General features: G+C 33.4%; 1 protein-coding gene across 1 annotated transcript in view; it reads left to right on the top strand.

Moving 5' to 3' along the window:
* LOC145289608 (uncharacterized) overlaps positions 1-24,959 on the top strand; it is a 194,307-nt gene that overhangs the window by 31,025 nt on the left and 138,323 nt on the right. Inside the window, exons 9-11 of the mRNA XM_080136424.1 lie at positions 12,311-12,541; positions 16,467-16,601; positions 20,016-20,113. Coding sequence (XP_079992550.1) covers positions 12,311-12,541; positions 16,467-16,601; positions 20,016-20,113 — 464 coding nt within the window. The remainder of the gene's footprint in view (positions 1-12,310; positions 12,542-16,466; positions 16,602-20,015; positions 20,114-24,959) is intronic.

The following is a 24,959-nucleotide window of genomic DNA, read 5'->3' as shown; positions in this document are numbered from 1 at the left end:
GATGTTTATCAAGGTTCAACCAAGGCCTCTACATGACCAGCAGAAGAGGAAACAGTGGCTATATGGTTAACGACATGGATTGACAACCTGGGTGCACCAAGTTTGAATTCAGTTCATTCCACAGAAACATTAACTTTGGATGTTGGCAACCTTCATGTTGTCTTTCTCATAGGTACCCGATGTCTTTTTTTTTTTTTTTTACATGGGGGTCACCACTTACCAAGGCCCGAAGGCCACTCAAGGATAAGGGTAATTGCGTGTACAGTAATCAATGAGATAGTATTGTAGTAATCATTAGTATTGGGGGTTTTGATAGAGTGTCTTACTTAAGAGGGCAGTTTGTCAGGAGTTTGTTTATGTTGGACTTGAAGACGTCCAAGTTGTAGTCAGGTGGGAAACAGGCAAGCGGCAGAGAGTTCTACTGGCGTGCAGTTCTAAGAAAGAAGCTTTGCTCATGGAATCTACGTTTGGATTTAGGCACAGATAAAGAGTGGAGAAAATTATTGACAGTAGTTTCAGCCAGACGGGTGTTTCTCGTGAAAGATTGGCGAGGGGGGGGGGCGAGGGATTGGAGCTCAGACAAGCACCTGCCATGGAAATAACGATAAAACAAAGACAGATGTCTGACTAGAAAGAATTCTAACTAGAAAGATATTGGGGAACTAAATGCCAACAGTAGAATCCTTTTCACTTACATACATCATCATGTTGACTTATCGTATCATCTCCTGTTCTGCTTAATCTCCTTATGCTGCCCAAATTTAAACTTCCTCTGTCAAATTTAAGTCTAAACCTTTTCTTTTTCTCTGCAGCTTTTCTTTCAAAGACGTGATGTTGCTCGTCTCAGTCTTTTCTATAAATACAATTATGACATGTCATTTTCAGAATAGTCTTATTTATTCCATGCTTCCTTTGTTTCAGCTCGTTTGACTTGCTAGTCTAGTGGTCTCCATTAATTCACTGTTTTGATACCTCATTGCAATACAATTTTCTAGTAGCTTTTTTCCAAGCACTGCACGATTGTATAACCGACTGTTTTCCTCCTATTTAGAGCCTTGATCTTTTCCAAACTTTAAAAATCATTAAGCATCTCTTGTCTTTGTGATAATCTTCTATTATTCTTGTTAGCTTCATGCCTTGTCTGAAGAGATTTCCACACACTCACACGCAAAAAAAAACACTTGTTAAAAAGCTTAACTTGTAATGTCTAAATGCAAAAGTTGACCCATTGGTATCGCATCAATTTTTCACTTAGAAAAAAAATATGAAAAAATATTGCATTGATTATTTTTATAGAATGTTTAGATTTTGTTTTAGATACAACATCCAAAAATGAAATATTTTCATTTCAAATAGATTTTGTTCATAGAAGGGATATTGTCACTCAAAGTCAAATTGTACCCAAACAGTGAAAGTAATTTTCAACCAATCATAACACTTGTAACATGGTCGTTACTTGTAACATAGTCGTTACTTGTAACATGGTCGTTACGTTTGAACCATGTTCATTACATTTCAGTCCTCTCTCGGACCCCCATGCCATCCAGTACCGTTGCAAAGGAACAAACAAAAATAAATCTGACTCAGCTTTTTTTTTCTGTTTTAACAAAAGGCATTTATTACCGTTACTTTCCAAACAATGGCTTCTTGTTTTTCTTTTACTGTTCATTTCTTCTGCCATGAAATTAACAAAACCCGCTGTCTCATCCCCAACTTAAAAAAGTCTCTCGCTGCCAGGGGGGTCATGCGTCCATCTCGTCTGGTGCACACTTTTCTTCTCTCTTTGATCACACGCCAGCCATTTCTCGCCTTCAACTTTACACGCCCATTTTTTCCATCATGCACTTTGCTTCTCTCTTCGACCACTTTACTTGTCATGCAAGCCTGCACACACTTGCTAATGGCTGCTGCTGCTGCTGCTAATACCTTTGCTTGCCATCTATCCTTCGGCTGCTGCCGATATTTTCACATGCCCTCATACACGCTGTTACACACTATCTCACTATCTACTTGACAAACTTATTAACCTTCGAGTGGCTTTTGGATTTGATAAGTGATAACTCTTTTGTCAAAAACAAAATTATATATTTATGCTTGTTTATTTTGTGCTCCAATACCTCCTGTACCGAAGCAACACTTAGCACAGGCAGTTTGAACTGGCTTCCTGCAAAGAAAGAAGTTTCATGGGAATATCAAATTTACAAACGGTTTCCAGTCACTGATATATCCCCACAAGGGAATATGATGATAATAGGTTTTTGTAGTTCTTGCAGGAAGATGTCGACATCCACCTACATATAGCGCCTGCTATTCCCAAATAAATATATATATATATATATATATATATATATTATTTATTTTATATATATATTTATTTTTCATCCAAAACAGCTCCTACAGCATGTTAAAATTTGAGTACATTTTTTATAAATCCGTTTTGTATTATGCAGAAACAGGGGGTTATTATTATGTCAATACCATCTGTTTTAGGGCATATACTCTTCAGAAAAATTAGAAATTGTTTGCTTAGATAGAAAAAACTGCATGACAATATAATGTTGCAAGAAGAAAAAAGTTAATAGAAGACTCAACATCGTTTATTTGTTCCAGCAGCCATCTTTATTCATATATAAATATATATATATATATATATATATATATATATATATATATATATATATATATAACTACTTCATTTACTCACATAAATTTAATATACGAAAGTATAGATTTATGCGTAAACTTTAAGTATTTACTTCAAAAGTGCTCAATACGTAGGTAGAGCTAGTTAGTAATTTATAAAATATATATGGCGATTAAGCTACACTGAATATTCTGCGTTTCATCCACTATAGGATTCGTCAGGCTTATGCGCATAAGCCTGACGAATCCTACAGTGGATGAAACGCAGAATATTCAGTGTAGCTTAATCGCCATATATATTTTATAAATTACTATATATATATATATATATATATATATATATATATATATATTCTGCAATATTCTCACCCATGTTGACTCTAAAAAGTGAAGGGATTTATCTTCCATCATGATAATGCTCGTCTTCACATAGCATTACAAACCAAAGATCAAGGAGAATTTGGTTGGGAAATCTTGCCCTATCTTGCATATTCTCCTGACCTAGTTCCCTCGGATTACAAAATCATTTAGATGGCCTTAGGTTAACAGCAAGAGAGGAGATTGAACATGAGTGAGATTCATATTTCACATAAAAACCTAAATAATTTTTAAAGCGAGGCATTTACGTATAAGCTGGTTGCCATATGGAATGAAGCTATAAAGAGCAAAGATTATTATTGTTATGAATGAAAATTTTCAAAAACACAGTTTTACATTTTCAAGATGAAATTTCAACTGAACAAAAACTTTTGCACTGACATGACATTTTGTAGAGAGCGGATATAAGCCCATTTCTATGATTAATGGCATAGGTTAACTCTACATAGCCTATGCAACTTTCTTAATCATAACCTATATGCAAATTAGTTTAAATCAGCTCAATCGCTACTGCTTTTATAACAAGAAAACAGACGGACAAACAGACAGACAAACAGACGGACAAACAGACAGAAAAACAGACAAACAGACGGACAAACAAACACAGTTTAATTTCATTATTAGATACCAGTGATGAGACGGTTTCAATATTTTTCTTGATTCGGATAAAATTACTGATCTGTTCCCAATTCCCAATTCTAATACAGTTACTGATTCCGATTCCAATTCTTTAAAAACCTTTAAATATTTAGTTATATGGTTGTTGCTTACTTGTTGGATTACCATAAAATATATGTGTATGTATTTTCGCAAATGTAAAAAATATAATTGAGGGTGGTGATGGGAGGGTGTTGATCGATAGATTTTAGTTTTATTAGTATTCTAAAATTAATAAATAATTATGACGTAATTATTGCTACCAGCAATGGAAAATTAAAAAAAAAAGAAGTTAAAAAAAAACAACCAAAAGAATTGTTTTTGGCATTAGAGAAGGGGCACAATTTTTGTCAGTTCCGATTCTCCCAAAACTTCTGAGTTTTCAGATTCCTGATTCCGATTCGAATTAATCATCTCAACACTACTGCAAAGAAATATTGGATAGCTTGTTTGATAACTTTCGAGTGATCCACTGTTTATGTTCATTTCCTAAAACAGCATTTGGCTGTGACCTGTAAAGATTACACATACGAACCGAATGAGGGCATATTTGTTCACTGACCCAATTTGATATGAGATAAGTTTTAGCTGACAAGACAAAGACAGCTTGATATATAGCAATAATATTTATCTATCGTAGTTGATAAAAAAAACTACCACCCTCCCGTCCACTTTTTATAAATTATGAATCTGTTACGTAATGGGATAACTGAAACAATGGGTAATTACACAGACGTTCAAATTTAAATTCCTTTGTATCAAGTATATTTATTTGTACACTAATAACACATAGAAAGGTGGTACTAGTGTACAAATAAGGTTTCCCAACAGGGTCCGTACTGCTCACCAGGAGGGGTGACACAAGACTTCAGGTGGACAAATTTATCGAAAAGGGAGTCCCTGAGATCTTTTATGGAAGGGGATTACAGACTGAGAGCTTTTAGCAACATGAGTAGGTGTTTCTCAACCCATTTTCTTTGGGATTCACAATTCATGTGGAAATTGATTGCATCACACTTATTTTTAATTAAAAAAAATAATTAAAAAATCAAACCCTGTAATGTTTACAAAGCTTTTTAAGTGTTTCTTTAATCTGATTGATTTCTGATTCACATTTTCAACAAGTTTGTCTCATCTATCGAATGGGTCCCGGGAATCGAAACCGAATGAATGTAGTGAAACGTGGTGATCTAAGAATTTTTCTATCAAATATGGAACCAAATATTCCAAAATTTATTGCTGATAATCAACAACAATCTAAACATTGGTCGGCGATTCCTGTGATTATTATGGGCCTCAAATGATTGAATTTGCCATGGACCGTTCTTTTATGGGTCTTTGACCGATTAAAATAGTTTTTAAGGGGGTTCGCTGAGATCCTTCAGGGGGTGACAGTGAAAGACTGAGAGCTTCTAGTAACATTATTAGTTGTTTCAAAACTTGTTGCTGATCATCAACAATAATCTAAACATTAATCGGTGATTCCTGTAATTATTATTCTGATTTTTATTTTATTCATTATTGTATTAGCAATAGTATGATTTATTGAGCCACTTGATTTATGATTCTTACTGTTCCCATTTGATCGACAGTGTTGAATTTTATTGAATAAACTATTATGAATATTCATTTGTTTATTTTCAATTTAATTATGTGCTGCGACTACTACTAATATTATTATGTAATGATGTATGTAGGGAGGGGGTCGGTAGTAGGTATCCAAGTGTTCTACCCTGGTACAAATAAACCCATCAATTATAGGCAAAATAGTAATTTTGTAACTAATTTTGGAGATGAGGATTAATTATTTATATCATTCAAACTACTGTTCTCATCTTAAGTGTTATTTTCACAACGTTTCGATATGTAACCTCTGGCTTTTTTCAGGTGTGTTGCGGACCAGGATATAATAATACCCTAACTCGCTACAAGAAAATAATGAAACGAATGGAATTGAAGGAAATAAAAACGCAATTGATGGATAAGATAAACGTGTTGTTTATTTACTGTTGAAAGAATGAATGTTTTAGATATAACATGTGTTCATGTCCGCGCGGGTGTAACCATCGTTCATTGCGGGACTGGTGTTGTAGAAAGAAAAAGTAAATGTGTGTTCATCTCACGTTCGGGTCACTATCGTTTGTTCGCGCGTGGGAAGAGAAGTGAGTAATGTAATAGAACGAGAAATGGCAGTCAATCGTGTAGACAAAGAAAAGGATAGAGGGTTGACGTCAGTTAACAGTCAGCTACGCGAAGGTGTTCTCAGGGACCAGTAGTATATATATAGAGAGAAAGAGTGTAAAGTGTACATATTGTTCGTTAGCCTTTTGTCCCACATAGTAGCAAGTGGTGTGAGGTACACGCGGTCGGTCCGTAGACCGACCAGCTCAAAAGCTGGTCCTAAAAAGAAGAAGCCGCTTATTGCTCTTTCTTTTATAGGTGTTTCCGCTGGTCTTTTGCGCATGTGTGGATTTCCATTGAAAGGAAGTGACGTCGTCCTTGTGTGCGTACGTGTGCGCGTGTGTGAGTACATGTGTGTATGTTAGCGTGTGTGTATATACACGTGAATGTGAGTATGTACGCGAACGTGAATATATGTACGTGTATGGACGTGGGCGTGTATGTTTGTGTGCGCGTATGTATATGACGGCTAGTCTCCCTGGAGGATTAAAAACAAGACCTTCCAAAGGGCTAGTCTCCCTGGAGGATTAAAAACAAGGGCTAGTCTCCTGGAGGATTAAAAACAAGACCTTCCAAAGGGCGAATGAACTGGGCAGCTAGTCTCCCTGGAGGATTAAAAACAAAACCTTCCAAAGGGCGAATGAACTCTTTTTCTGGGTCAACGGCCAACTAGCACCGTGTATATTTGTGTGTGTATTGGGGTGGAGAGGGCTCCCGTAAGCCATGGTGAAGGCAACCTTTCTAGGAGAAGCAAATCTCTGATTTAAAAAACCATAAAGCGGGAGACCAGTACCCGCAGTAAGCTGGTCTGCAGTTTAATTTGTTGCTAGCTATCTTGCTCTTGCTTGTTGCTGGATCTCAACATTTTGAACCGAGAGAGAGACTTAGCTGTCGTACAAAGCTAAGACTCTGTAACATCATCGTTGTATAGATACTCCCTCAGGCATTTGGGCTCATGGACTTTAAATGTCTGAGGGAGTGGCACTCGTCTGACAAGACGTTGCAATCATCATCATGTATATGACAAGTGATATAGCTTGAAATGTGAATGCGTGTTTTTGTGTGAGACTTGAAAAGGCTCGCGCAGGTGTATTTTGTCAAACTCAGGAATCTTTTTTGTCAAACTCAGGAATCTTTTTTGTCAAACTCAGAAATCTTGCGGATTCGTGGTGTAGTGGGTAAAGTATTTTGTAAAAATCAATTGTAAGTTACACTGTTCTGGAGGTTGAAGATTCAATTCTCAGTGTGAGTGATACTCAAAATTCAATTGCAAATTACTTAGGATTTCTACCCAGTCATGGCTGACACAAGGAGAATATGCTATTCCCGTGAATTAAATAAGAGTTCTGTTCGAAAACTTGTGCAGATTCCAGAGTTTGGCAGAAAGATTTCCAAGTTCAACAAAATACACCTGAAGAAAGTCAGAGGTTACATCAACCGAAACGTTGTGAAAATAACACTCAAGATGAGAATAGTAGTTCGAATAATCCAAATATTATGAAATAGCAATTGATTTATAAGTTTAGTTTTTTTAGTCATGTTCACCCCAAACAAGGCATATTGCCACTCGGCCATAACGGACTTCTATTTGGGATCATTTTTAGAGGAGATGAGCAAGATGTTGATTTACATTACATTTAAACTTATGCATATCAGTACATTCAGGGAAACAGATAATTTGGAGAGAATTTTAAAGTCTAGCAGTTTGAAGGAAAAGCTATTAGAGTAGAGGGCTTTTCGCATCTCAGAAACTTCTACAGTAAAGAGGTGTGATTTTGTTGCTAAATGAGTTGGGGGGTATGTACGTTAAAGGAGAATAAATGCGATGATTTCATCAGAGCATATTCCATTAAAATACTTGTAAAACAAGCATAAGGATACAGCACTGCAGTGATGGGACAGGAGTTGGAGCTTAGTTGACAGTGTGGGACCTATTAGATTGGAGACTATTTTTGGACCCTATTCAAGAGGGAGAGACTATTAAAGTCACCAAGCACATGTACTTGGGCATTAGTATCTAAGTGCAGAATCTATATTGTCAGATCGATTCGAGGGAGAACGGTAAAGAAAATATATTTAAGGCAATGTTGAAAAGTTAGTCTAAAGCACATGAAGGCCTAATCATCTGATTCTAGTCAAAGGGCGGGGGGTGCTATGAAGATCTACTTTAAATCCATGCATATATTTGTCCGAGTCCTTACAGCAAAGAAAAAAGTATCCTGTCATGTTAAAGCCGTTGGAGGGGATTTAGGTAATATAAATATTCATCATTATTGAACACCGATGAAATGTGATAACGTCAAAGCATTAGTTGATCAATGTAGGCTCTTACTGGTGTATATTTTTATTTATTAAAGTTCTACCCATGTATCGAGCACTTTTGAAAAAGAAAATTTTTTTTTCGTTCATGTTAATAATACATTTGAACTTATTTTATCATATATATATATATATATATATATATATATATATATATATATATATATATATATATATATATATATTTCTGTGGAAATATATTTTATTAGTTCTATTTGCTAATTATTAAATAGAACATTCTGGCAGAATATTCCTAGTACGAAAATATGGGTTTAGTGACTTTATTTCTAAAATTCAAAATGGCGTAATGGAAACATATTATAAGGTATTTACAGCTTCTCTTCCAATTTTCGGATTTTAATCATTTTAAAATGCACTTTATTTCCTTTTGACGGATTGATTGTTGCTATTTCTTCTGATGAATTAAAGGCAAAATAGATTCACTAATTGATATAATAATTAAGTGATTGTTTTTGCGCTACGAAACAGATACTGTCAAGAATTGTAAATGTCAACTGAATTAAAGGAATAAATTATAAGATGGTCAACATCATGAACTTTGGAATATAGTCTTTTGTCATTTATTCACTATATATATATATATATATATATATATATATATATATATATATATATATATATATATAAACAGACTGCGTTGCTGTATCACAGCTCTTCAGTGCAGCTAGACTAGCAACTATCTCAAGCTAGGATCGAAACTTAACCACCAAGATGATCGTCGGTGCTGCTAACCATGTTGCTTGGGCTGCTGCTAAATAGGTAGATGAAAATACAATGATCAACATTGTCCAAATGCCTTAGCACCATTTGTTTACACAAAGAGCATTGCATTATACGCTAGTGGCGGTTTGTTTTTTCATTCACCAATGTGCTCCGCCCAAGATAGGGAGGATTTATAGTTATCCACATGCAGATTGTAGGTTTTGTATATTTCCCCCCCCCCCCTAGAATATAGAATTTTTCAAACAAAAATTTATTTTTTAAACAAGGAATACACAACATTTAAAGGTCTTAATCCATGGATTTTTAATGTACGGCTCATCCCCTCATCGGAATATCATTAGCAAAATATTTATTATGGATTGACATGATTTTGCTTTTTAGCACATATATTAAAAATATCTTAAGGATTAAGATCTTTTAAAGAAACATTCCTTATTCAAATAATAAATTCTTTTTTTGAAAATTCTATATTTAAGGAGAAAAAAATTAAAATATAAAACCTACAATTTTATATAAATATATATTAGTGTTGGGGGGATGAATCGGAATCAGGAATCGAAAAAATCAGAGCTTTTGGGGGTATCGGAATCAGTATCTGAATCATGAAAATTTGAGCCTATTTTTCGATGCCAAAACCGATTCCTTTAATTATCTATTTCATTTGATTTTGTTTTTATAAAACATCTTCCATTGCTTGTAGTAATAAAACAATAATAAATATTTATGGATTTAAACTTCCAGTAAGACTAAAATTTCTAGATCACACCCTCACAAGTGTGTTTTTACGTTTGAGAAAATACATGCACATTAAGGACGTGTTTTACAGTAATCGGGACAAAATAACAATTTTATAGTAAAATATTTAGAGATTTATAAAGAATCAGAATCGGAATCGATAATTGTATCGAAATCGGGAAAAATATTGGAATCGTCCCATCACTAATATAAAGATATATATATACATATATATATATATATATAAAGATATATATATACATATATATATATATATATATATATATATATATATATATATATATATATATATATTTAAACATTGGTAACTTAAAACAGTGGACTTCCTATTATCTAAAGCTTCTCCTTTACCCTTGTAAAACTTGCTAGTAGTTATGTAAATAGAATACCAAAGCAACTAGTCTTGATAATAATCTAGTCATAGTACTCAAAAAGATTTAATTAGAATTAGCATCCAGTCTTGCAAAGCTGTTCAATCGATTCATAAAGGAGAAATGCTTGCCAACACCTTGGAAAACGTCATTAGTTTGCCTACAGGGTGGAATGATAAAATTATGACCCTAGAAAAGTCGACATGATTTCATTTTCGTTTGAAGAAAACCGTTTTTTGAGTTTGTGTTTTTTTTGCAGACCATCTACTAGTGGGCCAGGTCTACAAATTTCAAGAGCGATATGAGCCTTCTATCATGTCTGAAAGTGACACAATGTTCAACAAGCGAGATCGGAGATGCGCTGCTGTACAACTCATGCTCTCTATCGATCCAAGTTATGACAACAGCACCATTGCCAGCGCCCTAAAAATACAAATTTGGAGGGTTCAATGCTTGAGGGCACAGCTCAACAAAGTTTCCGATTACGGTTATGGTCTTTGGTGTGGTTTCAAGTGAGGGTCACATCATATCACCTCACATCTTTGAAGTTGACTTGAAAGTCAACACTAAAGTGTACCTAGATGTGCTGAAGAGTGTGGTAATCCCCTAGTGCAGTCAGGTGGCCTCTGGTAGACCCTGAGTGTCACAGGAGGACTCGATGCCAGCTCACAAGTCTAAAGAGACTTAGACTTGACTTCAGCTTTGTACCTTCATTGGCTTCCTTTCCTTCCTCTTTCTCCTCTGACCTGAACCCACTGGGTTACTTTGTTTCGTCATACGTTGAGCACATCCCTAACATTACCTCCGACAACACCAAAGCCAGCCTGATTGCCTCCATCTGCTGAGTATTTGCTGAGCTTCCTCCTGCGCTTATGGAAAAGGTATACTCCCAGTTCCAGACCCATTTCGAGGCGATGATTAAGGCTAAAGGCGGCTACATTGAATAAATATCAGCTCTACTACATAATCAAATTATCCGAATTGATTTTTTCAATAAAAGTTTAAAAATAAAGCTGTAGTGTTGTTTTCTTTAGGACGACAAATTTATCGTTCCAACCTGTAAACAAGTTCTTATTGAGCCGTCTACTTAATCAAATTCTACCCAATTTCAACCACTAAAGATCACACACATTAACTTTTATTCTTGGGTGGCCTTCAGGTCATGATAAGTGGTGATTTCCTTGTAAAAAAAAAAATGACTATTTTGATAAAGATGGTTTGATGGTTGAGAGGACATTTCCAGATATTACATACCTGAAAATCTTGTGAGTAGACTTTTATGCCAATCCCTATCAAATTTGAGATGCCTTTAGTATGTCAAGAGCTATTGCACTAGCAAGGAAACCCTCATCAATAGATTCACTGATCCGTTTTGATATTACAGTCAGTTTATCAACTGTAGATTTAGCAGGGTGGAAACCATATTGCTTGCCACTAAGTAGGTTGTTCTTGGTGAAATGATTGACAGCTTATCTACTTTTCATTTTTTGATCTTTCCATGGTGAGTTAAGTGGGATATTATTAGTTGAAATATTTTAAATTTTATTTATAGGGGCTCTTTTTTTTTTAATATCTTTTGTCTTTTTATTGTTGTTATTGTTGTTTTTGTCGTTTTTGTTGTTTTATATGCGATCTTGTATTTCTTTGAGGAGCTTGTCATGCATCTGTTAAAAATATCAGTTGGGCACTTTTGTAGTTTAGCTTTCTTTTGCTCTCATTTTTGAAGAATTAGATTTGGGACAAATGGAGATAATTACGAAATCACATTTAGATAGACGCAATCCTTTGTCAATAAACTGTTTGTTATTTTTATTTATTTCAAAATTTGTATTTATTACAAAAACTTTGTTTTCAAACTAAAATAAATTCACACATTTTTCCACTACTGAGTGTTTTTAATAGTTTATGAATCTTTATTGATCTGGAAACTGGTTATTTTAATTTACATTGAAATTTTAATTCATTAAAAAAATGTTTGTTGGAAAAAAAAAAATTAAGTGTTCGTAAAAAAGTTAAAAAAATTCGTTTAATTCAATAAATTTTCCTGAAATTAAAGTTTTCTCTTATATTACTGTTTTAATGTATTTATTTTGATTTTCCAAAACTTTTACCAAAGTTCTATAAAATTTATGATTGTCTCCCCTTTCCCTGAATCAAACTCTTCCAAAATTGCAGTGGCAGACGATTTTAAATATACAGTTTGATAATCTCACTGCATTTTTAATTTTACTTTTTTGTTTTTATCACATTTACTTTCACAGTCGTTACTGGAGTGTTTGGCACAAGAAATGGTGTTGCATTGTGGCTTGGCGTCAGACTGTTGTTGCAAAGATAGAGCACCAACATACGCGTACTATTCTATATAAATGGCAAAAGAATGTCCATTTGCAAAAGCAGAGGCATCAACTGGCCACCAAACAAGTGCAGAAAGTTTTATTGATGCAACTTTTGACGAAATGGAAGCGATTGGCAAAACGACAAGTGGAGACAAGGTATGTCTATCTGTTAAGTTAAGCAACATTAAACCTGGTCAGTGTCAAATGGTAAAACAAGGCACCATATGTGGAGAGATATCTTAAGAAAATACTGCTGAATCCACACATATGATGACATAACAGAAAAATCATCCCTTGAATCTGATCTAGTTGAATTTTTGCAAGTGCAATGATTTATATCTCTATGGTTTATGTGGCAAATTACAGCTCTAAACTAATTGTGGTTTCTGATTTACAAATCTTTGAACTGAGACAGGTATGAAATGAAGCCTGGTGAATGATTCGCATGAGACTTTTGATGAAATAAAAAAAAATGATTGTAATGATGCCCCATTATATGACCTTCGTAAAATGCTAGCATCGTGAATTCAAACATAACTGGAAATCTATGGAAATAGTTCCCATACCTAATCACCCCCTTCTGCCATTGATGAAACATCTGTAAGTCAAGTTGAGGGGACATTTTGGAAGATCAACACATGACTAAGAGCTCAAGATTAGTACAGGGTCTGTCGAAACTATCATTTCTGACCATATGTGTCAGGTGTCTGCCAGATGGATACTTAGGTTATTGATACCATTCAAGAAGCAAGAATGCATTAAGTGCTCAAGGATGAATTTGGAGATGTGCTGAGAAGATTAGTCAAAGTTTTTCAAAAGACTGATTATATAGGATAAAACCTGAGTCTATCACTATGATCCAGAGGCCAAAGCCCAGTCAATGCAATGGAAGTACATGGACTCACCAACTCCAAAGCAAGGGTGTTGCCTTACCCTGACAAAATCATGCTCAAAGTCTTTTAGGACCAGGATGGAGAAGTAATGACAGATTTCCTGACAAAGAGTACCATGATTACAGGAGTCTATTATTCTTCACTTTGAGGAAATTAAGGGAAGCTATTTAAATCAACAGACGGGGCAAAATCAAAAAAAGGATCCACCTTGTACAAGACAATACTACAGTCCACAAAGCATATGTTGCCAAAATCAGAAGCATAGGCATGTGGCTATAAATTCTTCTCCATTCTCCCTACTCTCCTAACCTTGTACTCTTTGACTTCCATCCTTTTCTAGCAATGAAGTTGTTTTTGAAAATAAAGCATTTCTCAGATAATGCAGCCTTGATTTTCAAAAGTACATTGTGGTCAGAGAACAACCTGGGTTGTTCTACAAAAACGATCTTTAGAGCTGCATTAAACGATGGGAGAAATACACAACTCTGAGTGGTTCTTATGTAAAGAAATACTAATAAATGTGTCAAGGTTCGTTGGTCTGCTGCTATGAGAAGTGGGTTAAAGGAGTAACTTATTAAACAACTCTCATACATAACAAAATATAATGAGTTGGGCTTAACATCCTAACGCCAACTCTAATACTAATCCTGATAAGACTAGCTCTTATGGTAGAGCATAAAATAACAGCAATCTAATTAAGTTAATCTTTAGGTTCAGTTTTAAATTTCTGGAAGGTAACCAACTAATACCAAAGGCAACTGAAGAAGGCCAGAGAGTGCATCTGCCGAAAGGCTGTGAACATAATGATAATCAGTATGAAGAGAAAAGTTTGAAATATATCAATAACCCTGGCCAACACATTTTTTGGTGCCCAAGGTTTCTAAGCTGGTTTAAACTAGATGGGGGGAGCTTATTCTGAAAATCATATAAATTTTTTCTCATCAGGTCAAGTTATTGAGATAATTGCTATTTTATACCTTTTTTTTACCTTAAAATTAGGTTTTCTGCACCCATTATCTCTCTTTAAGTTACTCTTAACTAAAAAGTTACTTTTTTCCTAATTTTCTCCTCCGGTTGGTCTTTACTTCCCTTTTGCAACCACTGGCCACACAGCATGCCTCTTTCTTCTTTATCCACTTCTATCCCCGGCATCAACGATATATTTTATTAATTTCTTCTTGGACAATATGTTTGTTTAATTTGTCATGCAACATGACGTTTCATGTTCAATTTCCTTACAAATTTCTTTAACTTCTTCATTTTCCTACCCTCGTTTGTTGGTATTGTTTTTAATTTCTCATACATGTCATTTTTCCTCTTTCAGTTTTTACTTTTTCTCTTTAAGTAAATATACCTGTGGATTATGTATTAGTCTTCAGAGCCGTTATTTTTTTTTAGAATAATTTATCTGACTGTGAAGTGTAGGTGTCTGTGACGATAGTATATTAAGTGTGTTTCTATAAATATTCTAGCTTCATAATTACAATCGTAGGTTGTTATTGTGATGTATGTTTATTATGACATCACAAACCTTAAAGTAAAAGTCAAATTTGCTGTACAATGAGGTATGTAATTGGTAGAAAATGGACACTGAGTAGTAAATAGGCCTACCGATTGTGGCATATTTTTGTTGATTTCTGGGTCAAAGTAAGGTTTATACAGCTCTTCCAAATAGTCCACACCCGTTTGTATTTAAAAAGAAAAACTCAAGAAAGATTTTATCAGCTTATCCACTACTCTTTACTAGAGACTTCTTACTTGTGATGCATATTAGTTTTTTTTCCACTTTTTTACTTAACCTAACCTTCATGTGGAAAATTTGATTTCTCATATTATTTTAACACACCTATAGCAGTCATAAATAAAAACATATTTTCTCTTACAAAGAACAGTCCCTGCTAGGCGATTTGCTTACACATTGAGCAATCAGCTTGCAGGGTACACTGATGCAATCTGTCCTCTGAAGAACTACTTTTACCCCCTTGAGGATCACAATCAATCAGTAGACAGAACCCTGGAAGTAATGAGGAAAGACTCCGTTCTCTCTCCTGTCCTTGTCCACTGGACGTTCAATTATCAACTATCTTTGCCTGAAGATTACTACTGACAAACATTCTTAGACCAAAAGAACTTTCTACCTGTCATTTTCTTCACTCAGACACTGGCCAAATTTCTCCCACCTGTACATTCGGTAAATGGGTAATTAAATAAAACTTTTCATTGCTATAAAAAAGTTTTTGTTTTTTCTTTCATGCGATGGTTTTCATCACATGCTAGTAATATGTACAAGTTCATTTCATTTCTATAAATTCTGACCCTGACGAGACATCTACATACAAACATTGCTATAAATTACTTCAAACTTTTAAGTTATTGCTCCTCAATAATGCCGGATTTTCTTGCGTGTGATCTTGAACAAATTTTTAACTATGCTTTTTACATAATCTAGGCCGTGTATACTGAGAAATCATTTTGACAAAAGTATTCGCCTAGTAACAAATGCAATAAAAAAAATTAATAAATAATAATTATCAAATGTATCAAAAGGTCATTTGAATAAAAATCATGAACCTGGTATCATGTTTAATACTTATACCATGTACACCAAGAAATCACTTTGATAAAAGCATGTAACTAGTGACAAATGCAAAAAAGAAAAAAACAACAAACAAAATAAAATAATTATCAAATGTACCAAAAGGTTATTTGAATAAAACTCATGAAAACTTAGACTTATAAACCTGACACCAGACTTCTTTAAGGGAAGAAAAACAAACTGGATCAATTGTCAAAAAGAAAGATAAATGTATTATATTTGAAGAGTCATTTTTTAGCAAAATGTTACACAGGTATAATCAAGTCGCACTTAAGTCAAGTCAATTCAGTGAAATGACAGTGGCTGAATAAAATGCCCTTGGACTGTAGCTACAGTGGCAATACTGTTCCAAGGATGCGTTTCAGGTGGTCACAAATGGTTATAAATTAAATGAAAGGATATCGTTATTAGTTCATAATTTGGGCCTGAGAAGAAACAACCTGTCAAATTCCTGTGTGTACATCTCCCACCTAACAACCATAACTGTCATCAACAATAAAAGGATGTTGTCAATATTTATACATATTAATGTGTCACCATTCTCTTAAACGCAGCAGAAATGCAACAATACAAAACCCATGTACTTTTGCAGGCAGCATCGGCAAATTCAAGTATCGAATGGTCAGTACCAATTGAAATATCAGTTCTTTTTGATATGGAAGGATAAATTGCAGGCAAAGCAAAAGGCGAGGCAGATTTACTGTCTTTGGTCAGAACAATGTGTCAGGTAAGCCATTTTGAAACACTTAATAAGCGTTAAATGTTTACAACATTTTTTCACCTTCCAACATTTTTATTATTTAACTGCTTTGGAAATACTCTTTCGTCATTACATTACTAATAAAAACTTTGATAAACATTAAAAGTCATTGTCAGAGAAGAACACAACTAAAAAGTTTATATAGATTACAAATCATTTTATGTTGCTTTTGTTATATATTTCTAAATGAGGAACCATTTCCATTTAAAATCTGCCTAGTATTATGCATGTAAAATTGATAAAAGCATACTTTGTTGCTAGATAGACACGACATCAGGTAAAATTTAATCGCCATTTTATTTTACTTCTGCTTATTCACATAGTGTTAACACTCTTCAAACGTGTTGTTCTCAATTTTACATGCAGAATACTAACTCGATTTTAAATGGCAATGACTATTCATTTAGTAATATTTAAAAAAAACAACATAAAACAATTTGTAACCTATATAGAATTTTTTTCACATGTTTTTCTCTGACCGTGATCTTTAATATTTACTAAAACTATAACTAATTTTGTGACGGTAATGTTGTTTTAATAATTATTTATAAATTTAAAAAACTTACAAAACTTTCAAACTTGTAATACATTAGCTAAAAATTTTAAAGCCTGAAATGACCTTCTTCTCAACAGTTTAAATGCTTCCATATCCTTTCAAATTTGGAACAGTCATTACATAATTCATTATCTTTTTTTTTCACAGCAAACACAAAAGATTAAAATGACTGATTTTTTATGAATAAACTGAAATGCTTTATGGTAGATTTAATTGTGCAATTAAATTATTTTGTAAAATAGGATTAAAAAAATTTTTTTATACTATTGCATTTTTTATTTTAGTAAATATTTGATAAATAGAATAGTAAATAAGATAAATAATAGGTTAATGTAGTTTGGTTTTGTGACTATATAGAGACATATTACAATGGAATGAGTTTTGAAGTTCTGAGGAGGGAACATTTTTCCTGAAATATTATGTGATACAAAACCTTCGTTGAACTGCACTGACGGCAATTAAGATTTCAATATAAAAAACACGGAACTCATGAAACTCATTTTACCATAGTAGCCTCTTATGTTCAAGTAGCGATATGCTTTGTAAGAGGTAAACATAAGTAAAAATGAAAAAAAAAATATGTCTTAATTTTTTTCAGTTCATGTTTATCCATTATACTTCTACACTATATTGCCTTTTATAAGTGATCTTAATAATTCAATGTTTAATTAATGAAGTTGATGTGAGAAATGCACACACACATTAACACACACATTAACACACACATGAAGAAATTGTCTCATAAGTTTATTAATATATAAATTTACTATTGAAATCTTCTAAGTCAGGATATTACTAGACGAATGCTTAATATAATCAGATCCTTCTAAGGCAAGAACAAAATCCAGATTGTCCTTAATGGACGCACATCCGAACAATATGTGGTGTGAATCAGAGGCCAATCTCTGGATCTTTATTATTCCTAATATTTACAAACTACTTCCCTGATAAAATTGTGTCCGAGATGGGTATATGTGCTGATGATGCCACACTCTATAACAAACACAAGAGGGAAAACGAATCCACACATATCCAAGGCAATGACAGAAATCCTAGAAAACAACCTTCAGTTCATTTATTGGATGTATATGGACGGTAATATGTAATGCTACTAAGACTAAACTTCTTTCCTTTAAAAATTACAAGAAACTTTCTCAACTACCGATTGCCATGACTAATAGCACCCTACCTGAGAGCTTATCATTCAAACTCCTCAGCTTAACATTCACAGGCAACATGAATTAGAACAAATCCATTGAGGATATTGCCAAGGCTGTTGCAAAGAAAATGGGCTTCCTCTCCATTCTAAAAAATTACTCACACCAGTGCATATCCTATATCTCTACAAAGCTGCTATTGGCCGATGCATGGAATCTTGTTGCTATATCTGAACTGGTACATCCACTACTAATCTATACATCTTAAACAGTACATAAAAAAGAGTATCTAAGTCCTGCACTATCTAGCAAACTCCAACCTCTGTCCCATTGCAACAATGTTGCATTTGTGTTTGTTTTATGAGTACTTTAATGGAATGTGCTTTAATGACCTCATAGCACTTGTGTATATGCATATTCCTGACTAACTTGCCAAGTAGCAAAATCCCACTCCTTCACTGTCGAGGTCTTTAGATGCATTCTACTTTAGTTTCTTCCCTCGGAGTGCTAGACTTTAGAATTCACACTTCCTCTTTCTCTTAACATGCTGAAGTTTAAATGTAATGTGAACAAACATCTCACTGCTCAATTCCCCACATGATCTCCTGTAGATAGAATTCCAAATAGTAAGCCATTTATGTTTGGGGTAAAAAATAAGTTGCGTTTAACAACCATAACGTAGCTGCATCTACGCCATGTTGCAACAAATAGAATAATTATAATCTTATGAATTTATTGATTTGTCAAAATCGATCATACAAAAAAACAATTATTATTACATCACATTGTTCCTATTTGCTTATGTCCTGACAAGGTCAAAATTAGATACAAAGTCTGTTTTTAATATGGAAAAAATCCAGGCCACTGTGAATGGGAGATATCTGTATAATTTTGTCAGTACTTTCTTATGAATCACACTGCCTCAAGTAACAGTCCACTCCCTCCAAAAAGTAAAAAACATAATGCTTCAGGGAATGGCCTCTTGAAATCAAATAGCTATTACAATTTGATTTATTAAGTAAACTTCGACACCTTTTTTTAAAGAGAAATAGACAGAGTTCCTTATCGCCTTACACTTTTAATGGCCTTGTGTTTAATTTATTAAATTATATCAATTAGGGCTACTGTTACTGTTTCCGTAACCCGTTAGATGAACTGTGGACCAGCTGGTTCCATTTGGTGCAATTGTAGGGTGCCTGGAGTTTTTCCTGTTCAATCAAGGATGTTGTTGCCTCATTTCTTCGTCTGTCTGCCCGTTTTCTTTTCGCCTGGACTGTTCCCTGCAGAATGGTCTTTGTAAGTCCTTCTGAGCGCGTTACGTGCTCATTGTACCTATTTACAATGCCTCCCCACGTTACAGAGTTAGACACCAGGGTCGTTGTTTAACGTGGAGAAAAGGTACAAAAATAAAAATTGTCTCAGTCGTGAAGGATTTCTCCTCCATTGAAAGAGAACGAGAAATGGAAGTGCCGCATCTGAAGAACAGATACTACACTTTGATCTTGGCCATTTTTTTAGTAAACAAATTTCATATTTTTTGGTAAATAATTCAGTGTTAAGATGAATTATCTCCCTTGCATTGATTTAAAGAAATTTTGTTATTATCCCCCTTTGTTTATAAAATGTTGACATCTATTTCTTATTGTTCATTTCTGGTTTTATCAATAGGAAAGCTGTTAACAGATGGAAGGATTCCCACAACCAAGCTACCACCAATAAAAAAGCTTTCCAGTTTGAACCGATGAGAAACCTATTAATACAAAAGGGTAAATGCTGTAACACATGTATATATATATATATATATATATATATATATATATATATATATATATATATATATATATATATATATATATATATATATATATATATATATATATATATATATATAGTGGATAATTACATTTTAAAAATAATATATATACCGCTCCCCATGTGGGGGTACCAAATTGGTTAAAAGGGAAAATTATTCCCTACTCGCATTTAGGTAAAAATGCACTTTTGTAAATAATTGAATTCATTCAAAACATATCGCTAAAACCAAACCAAACCAAAACAACACACACACACACACACACACACACACACACACACACACACACACACACACACACACACATATATATAATAAACACATTTTCTAATTATTTATTTAAATATCATACGTGTTTATGGTTTGGTGTCACTGTATTTTGTATCAAAAATAAATCGCCAGATTTCTATAGAAAAAGAAAACTATGACAAAATTTTTAATTTAAATTTATTTATTTTTGAACAAACGAGAAAACGGTTAGGAAAAATAGTTTACTCAATATTAAAGAGTATTTTGGATACTCCTTTTTCGGTGATTGTCCAGAATTCTTTCTATATAAAAAAAATCTTTTTTTTTAAATTAAATCTGATGTATCTACCTATGGCGAAAAGAAAATATTATACACCAAAAAATCACATAAATTGATAAAAAAATTTCTCTTCCCTGCAACCTCTTTCCCACAAGACTTTGCAAGCCTGTCTCTGCTTTATCATTATTTTCATGGCTCGTCTGAGCTCCTATCTATGTCCCCCCTACTTGCAAGACTTTCATGAAAATCACTCGTCTAGCTAAAACCACTATCAATAATTTCCCCCACACTTTATCTGTGCATAAACCTAAACGTAGATTCTGTAGGGGATTGAGTTGACATTCATTGATGCCTGGTATCACAGCCCAACCTCTAACAAAAAATAAAAATAAAAAGGTGTCAGAATCAGCATGATGGCGAAAACAAATTTTAATAATAATAAAGTTTTATTTAACAATAAATATAAATGTTGTGTTTTGATATACGTATGCAGTGTTGACACGCAAGAGAAAGATTAAGTCATCAAATATGTTACAAGATGTTCATAGTTCATGGATTTTTAGAATCATGTATAGTCGTTAAGACTTACTATGCATTTCTTACATAGAGTCAGATAGAACTTGAGTAAAACTGCAACAACAGATGAAAAGAAAAAACCTCTTCTGACTAAGAAAATCATGTAATTTTAAGAGAAAAATGTTTCTTCTTTTTTAACAAAAGGAAATAAAATTTGTTATTTGTTAGTTCAGTATTGTGATAATTTTGCTCCATTAATGTGTCTGATGTGACAAAAGGTTCTTTTTGGGGGAATAAATCCAGTGAGATTTGAGCATTAATATTAGCTGCAAGAACATATTTTTCCTTTTGTGTTTCCGCCATGTGCTTAGCCTGGGGCTAAGGCCTCCAGACGATTTGTTGTCAGCCCGCAAGGAGAAAAGAGGCAGAGAGGAAAAGACACACAAAGTCATGCTGGTGGTTTAACATCACACACAAGGACGGAGTCGGATGGCGACTTGCTTACTTGTAAAACTATATCCCAAACTGCTTTGAATTTCATGCACAGTGTCTTTATACATTTTTTGGCCTGCTCCAACGAAGGCTATCAGAAATAGATTCTAGGAAAGTTGTTTTCTTTGAGTGTTGATTGGATAGAAAGTGGACACCCTGTCACATGATATAGTCTTAAACTACGTCCACGCACAGAGGCATTGTTTTATTTTTACTTCGACAGAATTTACGTAGGTGGATACAACAAATGTACGCGTAACTGAAATGTTCTTTATCCATCCGTTTTAATGTTTCTGGCGTATCGCTACGATTTCATGAACAAAGCTTCTTTCTTAGAACTACACTCTTATGGAACTCTGTTGCGTTTTCCTGCTTTCCAACTGACTACAATATGGTTGTCTTCAAGTCCAACATAAACAAATTCTTGATGGGCCATCCTCTTAAGTATTCCAATTTACCAAATTTCCACTACTAACGATTACTACAATATTTTCCCATTGACTCCCGTACACTCATTAACCCTTATCCTCGAGTGACCTCCGAGCCTTTATAAGTGACTACTCCTTTGAAAAAAGAAAAAAAAATAGCATATTTATAAATAAGAAAATCAAATTTTATGCCAAACGGACAACAAAAATATCTAGATACCATCTCGAAAATAATGAAAATAACTAGAAATCATTTAAAGTTGCAAAATTCTAGGACGTTTTTTACATGGGGACATTGGAAAAACTCAAATTCGCTTAAAAATGATTTTCGATTATTTGGAATTTTAACCTATTCTTCTAAGAAAGATAAATCCGTTTTACTAAGTAATTGAAAAAAAAATCATTTTTCTTATAAGTACTTAATTTTTTTGTGAAAAAAAAATCACAATATCGTCGCATTTTTCATTTGTTTGTTATTAATATTATAAATCTTTTTTACATTAAACGAAATAGTTGAAAGAATCATTCTTTCTTACAATTCTTAGTAAAATAGAGTTACCTCCCTTAAAACAGTAGGTTAAAATTCTGAATAACCTTAGAAACAAAGTGCAGTATCTGTTCTGATACTTCACTTCACCTTTCCTGACCTCGATCAGTGGAGGTGAAGTCCTAATAGACTGAAGCAATTTTTAATTTTATTTCTATCCAGAGCGCCCTTTTTTGGGGAGCTGGATTTTCTCCACATTAAAAACCAGCCTTGTATCTAACTCTGCCTTTGTGGGGGAGGCAAATAAATAGAAACCTTATTTTCTTTATAAAAATAAAACTATTTGATCAATTTACATGATTTTTTAAAACAATATTTTCTTTTCGTCATGGACACGTGCATTATACGGATTTTTATTTGTTTTTTATTTTATAATATAGGGTGAATTTTAGACAAGAATCTCTCTTTCTAATAAAAAAAACTGAAAGGCGTTTTTATTTCAAGGTAGTAAATTTCTTATTTGAAACTTACTTTAATTTTGGTTTTCAACAATTGACAAAAACATTTTTCAACAATTTAACAAAAAAATTTTTCAACAATTGATTTTTATATAGAAAATTACAAAGATGCTTTGCTTTATTTGAACATAATTTTTTACAATCAGAAAAAAATGCTTCAGCAACTCAAAAAATTCCGACTTTTTCATTATTTTGAAAATTTACAACAGAATCTAAATAACTAATTCGTAAACTAATAATATGATTGCATGCAAATTTTTTACATGTGTCATTTGAAAGTTAGTATTTTATAAAAGTCGTATAGATATTTTATTAATAGTATCGTCTATATGTCACGTCAGAGACGTATTAAATTATGTATTGCACTCTTTACTGTCCTTACTGAATGAGGAATCTTTCTAGACTGAGGTAAAAAATTTTTTATCACAGTCAAAATGGGATGGAGTATAGAATAAGAAGTCCAGCCAACTTCACTAAGAAAAAGACAGATTCCGGTTGACATTGGTTTAGCTTTCACCGTAGCACATTCGAGTGGATTTTCATGACCAAGAGTGCGTTTTTTTATATATTTATGCAACTTTAATTAATATTTGGGTTGATATTTTTATTTATGAAAAATAAATAAATAAATGAATAATAATAATAATAATAATAATAATAATAATAAAATATATATATATAGTTCACATACAGTACTGCTTCGCTGTATCACAACTCATCAGTGTGGCTAGACAGGCAACTACCTCAAGCTCAGGATCGAGACCTGACTGCCCAAACAATATATATATGTGTGTGTGTGTGTGTGTGTGTGTGTGTGTGTGTGTGTGTGTGTGTGTGTGTGTCTGTGTGTGAGACAATGCATGAAAGATGAATCCACCATTTTACTTCAGAGACAAATCGACAACCAGCAGAGTGGACAGCAATGGATGAAAGCAAGCCAAAGCGATTAAAGATACAAACATTAGCAGGCAAGGTTTTGGTTTCTGTATTTTGGGATTTATTCATCGATTACTTTGAGAAAGAAAGACCTATCAATAGCAAATATTATATAGTAATATTGGTTTGTTTGATGGAAGAAATCGCCCCAAAAATGACCACAAAAACAAAACAAAAAATGTGATTTTTCACCAAGACAATGCACCATGTCATAAGTTTATCATAACAATGGCAAAACTACATGGCTTGCACTACACCTATCCTATTCTCTAAAATTGACCCAGTGGCTATTGACTGTTTGCACACCTCAAATGAAAACCTTCAATGAAAATTAATATTGACAACTGGGACTAAAGAAAAATCATTTTACAAAAAAAGTATCAAATTGCTAGAGAAGCGTTAGAATCAGTGTATCACCCTAGAAGGAAACTACATCGATAAATAAATTTGAATTTTACCTAGAAGCTTTTTTAATTAGTTAGGCCTGAGAATTATTGAGTGATGTATCAGTATCAGAACAGATGATACACTTTGATCCTAGTGAAAAGGTTAAATGGAAATGTATCTGTTCCGTTCTGTTGATTGTTTGCAGAACTTAGTTCCGTCACAGATCAACAAATATAAACTTTAAGAAGACAAATCGAATGGAAATAATAAGAAATAAACAAAATGAAAGAGTTGCTTCCCTTTAATTGCTATAAGAATAAGTATTAGCAGGACCCGGCGAAATTTCACGAAAGGAAAAATATATAGAATCATCAAATATGTTTTTATAAAGATGATAGCTTACACAAAAGCACAAAAAATAGTGTTGGGGGGGGGGTAAAAAAAGCAAGAACACGCAACAAATACGAGTTTATTAACATTTCTATAAAAATAGTGTCCATTGTATT

Source organism: Euprymna scolopes, chromosome 2 (assembly GCF_053919585.1).
Source record: "Euprymna scolopes isolate OS-2025 chromosome 2, ASM5391958v1, whole genome shotgun sequence".
NCBI lineage: Eukaryota > Metazoa > Mollusca > Cephalopoda > Sepiida > Sepiolidae > Euprymna > Euprymna scolopes.
Note: the sequence above shows the minus strand (reverse complement) of the source record. Positions and strands in the feature narration are given on the sequence as shown.